This window comes from Hipposideros armiger, unplaced genomic scaffold (assembly GCF_001890085.2).
Source record: "Hipposideros armiger isolate ML-2016 unplaced genomic scaffold, ASM189008v1 scaffold_22, whole genome shotgun sequence".
In the NCBI taxonomy this organism is placed as follows: domain Eukaryota; kingdom Metazoa; phylum Chordata; class Mammalia; order Chiroptera; family Hipposideridae; genus Hipposideros; species Hipposideros armiger.
In genome coordinates, this window is record NW_017731372.1 from 4,105,560 (window position 1) to 4,111,158 (window position 5,599).

The 5,599-nt window shown below is 34.5% G+C and overlaps 1 protein-coding gene across 5 annotated transcripts in view; it reads right to left on the reverse strand.

The window, feature by feature from the left end:
• Positions 1 to 5,599, reverse strand: part of KCNK2 (potassium two pore domain channel subfamily K member 2) — a 107,615-nt gene that overhangs the window by 47,813 nt on the left and 54,203 nt on the right. For all 5 annotated transcript variants that reach the window (XM_019635425.1, XM_019635423.1, XM_019635424.1 and 2 more), the window contains 2 exons: positions 4,308 to 4,468; positions 1,877 to 2,063 (listed from right to left, as the gene is read on the reverse strand). In XM_019635425.1, coding sequence (XP_019490970.1) covers positions 1,877 to 2,063; positions 4,308 to 4,468 — 348 coding nt within the window. The remainder of the gene's footprint in view (positions 1 to 1,876; positions 2,064 to 4,307; positions 4,469 to 5,599) is intronic.

Here is a 5,599-nt window from a genome sequence, read left to right on the forward strand (position 1 = left end):
ACCTGGCGTATAAGACGACCCCCCACTTGGAGGCATATTTTTCAGGGCCAAAAAATCGTCTTATACGCCAGCAAATACGGTACACATCTTTGATAAGAGGTAGAGACATAAGTGCTTTAGAACAGAAGCTATTATATGGAGCTACAAAGGCCTTCTCCACCTTTTGCTAATTAGAAAACTGAAAGCTCTTAGCCGAGTGATGCGCCCTCCTTTCCTGGGGCCTCCATCCAGCACACAGATGTGTACACAGTATTTCTAACCAAAAGCAAAGGTCCACTCATGAAAATTTTCCCGTCTTCAGGATATTATACGTTCCCTAGAAAGGAAGGCTTTGCCAGCTTAAAATATAATTAACCCATCAATAAAAACATAGGAACTATCAACCTTTTCTAAGATTTTATAGAACTATTGAACATATTTTCTTTTCTAAAAATATTTAGGTAAGAAGTTGGGTCATGAAAGAACAGTAAATAGCCAGGAATTAGAATAATCTCCTAAAACTAAATTAGCCTGGTGAGTTTCTTCTGGAAAATTTAATGGTACATTCCTACTATAATGTTTAGCATGTTTTTCTAATACTTCAAACTAAATTGTTTTAAATGGTTTATATGTTCAGGAGCTGGTCAAAATGATCCATGACAGAGCACTATTACCTTACTTTTAACACTAGTATTATAATTTATTTAAAATTGGAGTTAGAACAATGCTAATTGAATAACATAGCTGTGAAAGAGAGAGTTGAAATGACAGGAATGTAAGACCTAAGAGCAAAAATAATAAAGCAAACAGCAATTAAATGAACATATATAAAAAGTAAAAAGTAAAAAAATAATCATTAGGGCCGGCCGAGTGGCTCAGTTGGTTAAGAGCTCGCTCAAGAGTGTGAGCTCTGAGCAATAGGGTCACCGGTTCAATTCCCGGCCCAGGCTGAACTGCCGCTGAGCTGCCAACAGCTGGCAGGATGGCTCAGCTAAAAAAAATATATATATGGACTCTTTAGCTGAGGTCAAAAATATTATCCTGAGAATTGATTTACAGATGTAAATTAAAGAAGGTAAATATTTTAGAGAAAAGAAGGTTTTAAGAAGCTAAGAACATCTACTGAAGTTTGCAGATCTTTAAAACTAAGACACAAAAATGTCTAAGAAAAAAAGAACAAAGATCTCGAATTCTTGCACTGCTAAAAAATTAATAAATAAGAAGTAGGTATTTGTTTCTGAAATTAGGGTGCAAATAAATTTCTCAGTAACCAGAAATTTAAATTTCTTTCATAGAATAAAAAAATAAAACGTTCAACTGCACCCTTCTGCTTACTGCCACTGTCACGCAATGATTTTTTTTCTGACGTGGTCACTGTTACGGATTAAATTGTGTCTTCCAAAAATATATGTTGAATCCTAACCCCCAGTACTGAACGTGGCCTTATTTGGAAATAACGTTCTTACAGATGTAATTATTAAGATGAACTCATACTGGAGTAGAGTGGGTTTTTAATCCACTATGATTGGTGTCCTTATAAAAAGAAGAAAATTTGGACACACTGACAGGGACACAAAGAGAACGCTATGTGATGATGGCAGCAGGGATGGGAGTAACACGGCTGCAAACAGGGACTGACAGCTTTTCCCAGAAGCTGGAAGGAGGCAAGGCAGCGTTCTCCTGGAGCCTCAGGGCGATAATGCTCCTGCTGGCACCTTGAACTTGAACTTCTGTGAGAGAATGAATTGCTTTTGTTTAAAGCCACCCATTGTGGCATTTGGTTATGGCAACCTTAGGAAACCAATACAGTCACTGTGCTGTGCTGTAAACCCAGGTGAAGAGTCTAAATAAGGGTCACGAGTTAGGAGGGCCATGTTGGTGCCAGAAAAAAACTTACCTGCCACGTAGTCACCAAACCCAATGGTTGTCAAAGTGATAACCACAAAATAAATGGCGTCCAGAGCACTCCAGCCCTCTATGTGCTTGAATATGATTGCGGGCAGAGCAACGAAGAGCACACAGCCAAACAGTATGAATATGATTGTTGAGATGATACGAATCTTGGTCTGACTCACGTTCCACTTCTAAGAAAGAGACAGAGAGAGAGTGAGAGAGAACTTGGCTGGGAGTAATTGATCACTGACATATACACAAAGCTAACCTATACACACTGTGAGCAAATTAGCAGTGAGAATGGTATTTTACTCCCTTTAACAATTAATTTTCACTTGTCTTATAAAAATTGGGTGTAACATAAATAATTCAAAATAATTAATGCTTATAATGGTATAATTATAGCTTTACAACAGGTAAAAAACTTTATAAACTATCTTTGCCCTGAGAATACGATTTCAAGCATTCTTTGTTGACCTAAACTATTGAAATATTTCTATTCTATAGTCATACAACTGATGGTGGGCTAAACATAATCTAGGAATACATAAAAATGGAGAAAACTGAACCATGAATTAAATATTTACTACTGATAATTGACAAAATTATTAATTTCATGAAGTAATTTTCCTCTTACTCCTATCGCATTTTCCAATCATTATTCAATTGATTTAAGTGTAATATTAACAGACTCAAGGTACACAGTTGATTCCCACGGGAACCAGATAAATTCTCTCTGCCCTATGGCCTTAAACTGTAAAACTAAATATATCAAAGATGAAATGTAGGCAAGGCTAAGTCTTCAACACCCCTAAGCTACAGTTGCCAGCAGAGTTCTGATATTCTTCCATCTCCTTCTCCTATCAGGACTCTCCACAGTATGACATATTAAGTGAAGTTTTTACAGATAGCACTTTAACTCCACATCTTCATTTGAGATTGATCACCATATATTTTTCATCTCGAACTGAATCTGTCTTATCTGCTGTGAAAATTATAGGTCACATCCCACCATAGAAGAATCACTAGATGGTAGATCTTGAAAATTTTCTGGAGACTAAAGATCTAGGAAGCCACAGAATGGAAAGTGAAAATAAAAGTCCCTCTAATCCACCATCCTTACTTACGGCATATGTGAAAGTGAAATGAATTCACGTTGTAAACTTCTCAGAACAGCGTTTAGTACTAAACGCTGAACCATGACACTACCAGGGTGTGGAATTTGTTTTATGTGCTGATGTAGACGTAGCATGAAAAAGACTGCCCAGCCTCCAGTAGGCACCCAACACTTTGCTAAATGAATGAACCATTCAACATTATCAAGCTCATGCCACTAATCTGCCTTCTCAACTACTAGAAATACAAGATAATTCTAATATCCATAGAAGAAAAGTATAAAGGATAAAACTTCTATTTTTGGAACAACCATACTGACTACACTCTAACAGTAAAAATATTTGACAGTGAATTTTGAACTTAAATATGAAACGTTAATGAGTGGTAAAAACTGGAGCTATAATTTAAATAAAAAAAAACAACAGTCTAAGTTCATCAATAGAGTTAAATGTAAAATACTTGGTTGGAATTTTTTTGAAATTAGAAAACATTATTAAATAATAAATAAAATGCATTTGCAATAGTAGTGTCAGTAGCAACAAATTATTTATAATCCCACCCTCTCACACAAGCATTTTCTTTTTCCATCATTTTCTTTAAGAATAGGATAGACGTCTGTAATCATGATGATATTATTACTATTTTTCACTTAGAATTCTAATAGAAGGATTTTCCTTTTATCTTTTTTCCTATTGAATATAATATAGCCATGAATATCTTCATGTATATCACTTTTGGTTCTACTGAATTACACCTCATAAATAAATTTCTATCGACGACATTACTAAGTTGTCTGATGACCTTTATCGTGTTTTCTATATATTGCTATGTCCTTCACGAAAGGGCTATATAAGTTTACATTGCCACCAGCAATGAACAAGGGTAGCACAGCAACTTTTAAATAACAAAATATTGTCAGTCAATAACCTTTCACTTACATTATCTCTAACTTTCAGAGTGATGTTTCATCATCAGTTCCATTATTCACATCATATACATGACAACATGGAGATTTAAGGGTCAAATAACTAGCTTAAGAGAATATAGCTAGGAGACAGATCTGGAATTTGAAACTAGGGCTGTCAGATGTCTACTTCTTTTTTTTCCTGCATATTTTTGGGGTTTGCTCAGGCACTCATTTATTCATTCAGATAATATAGAAATAACTATACAATGAGTTATATTGTAATAGAGGCACCTATAAGTTGTTAGGGTAAGCCCAATAACTGAATGTCTAACTGTACTGAGATAATAGAAAAATTATAATATTTAAAAAATTAAACAATAAATATATGTAGTTAAAAGGCTGTTATACTTACAATAAATGTATCTTCCACTTTTGCAATTCCTTTTCCAAATATGGTGCCTAGTTGATCTCCAACTCCAGCCAACAAAAACCCAAAGAGAGGAATTCCCAGTAAGGCATAGATGATACAGAATATTTTCCCCCCTTCTGTGCGTGGTGAGATGTTTCCAAATCCTAAAAAAGATAAGTCAGTCAAGCAATCAATCTATCTATCTATCCAAAGAATTCAGTTGTTTATAAATAAGTAATAGTTTAAAACACATGACTTCAAGAAATTCAGAAACCCCCAAAATACATATAAATTATTAATCATAGATTTCAACTAGTTAAGAATCCCTTCTGGGGCTGGCCCAGTGGCTCAGTTGGTTAAGAGCTTGCTCAAGAGTGCGAGCTCTGAGCAACAGCGGTTCGAGTTCCGGCCTGAGCTGAGCTGCTGCTGAGCTGCCAACAGGTGGCAGGATGGCTCAGCTAAAATAAAAATAAAAAAAGAAGCCCTTTATACTATATAAACTTTTAATATATTTTAATATAAAATATTCTTATAGGCAAAATATTTCAATAATCTACAAAGTATATCTAATGTTCCAATTCAACCAGATGATGAGAACAGAGTAACACATGCCATAAAGCAAATATTTTCATTAAATTACTTCTATGTCTTTAAACTTGTTGATACTCCTGTTGACTACAAGGCTTTCGTTGCCCTTTACTGAAAAGAGCATATTGTATTGCCTCAATTTAGGACAATTCAAATATGCTTAAATTATTTAAAGGTTAAAGTTTAACAGCAGCTTTTAAATCTTGTTTTTATCCAAGTATCCACTAAAAACTGAAAATTATTAAACTTTTTTTAAAGTTCTGAGGCTTTCTAATTTTGTGTAAGAATGTCTACTTGTTATGATTAAATCAGTACAACTTTATTCCCCCCACTCTCTACCCCCTTTTCAGCAATATTTACATTCTATATACAGGTTTGGGGTAAAGAATGCATGCCTTCTAGACGTACAGAGTGCCCTCTTTTGATATGTAATTCTCTCATTGTCCTATATTAAACTAATGTGGAATTTTAGTTTTCACTTCCTCTTTTACTCAAGAATGTGGATATTTTAGGATTGGCTCTTTGTTGTTATTTTCTGACTTTATAGTCAAAAAGTATGAATGGCCTGTATGATTTTCACTTTTTGGAATCTTTTGAGATTTCTTTGTGGCTTTATAATAGCCAATTTTTGTATTTGTTTTACTGTTGTTTGAGAATAATATGGATGCTCTATTTGTAGTTAACAAAAAGGGTATACATATCAAAGG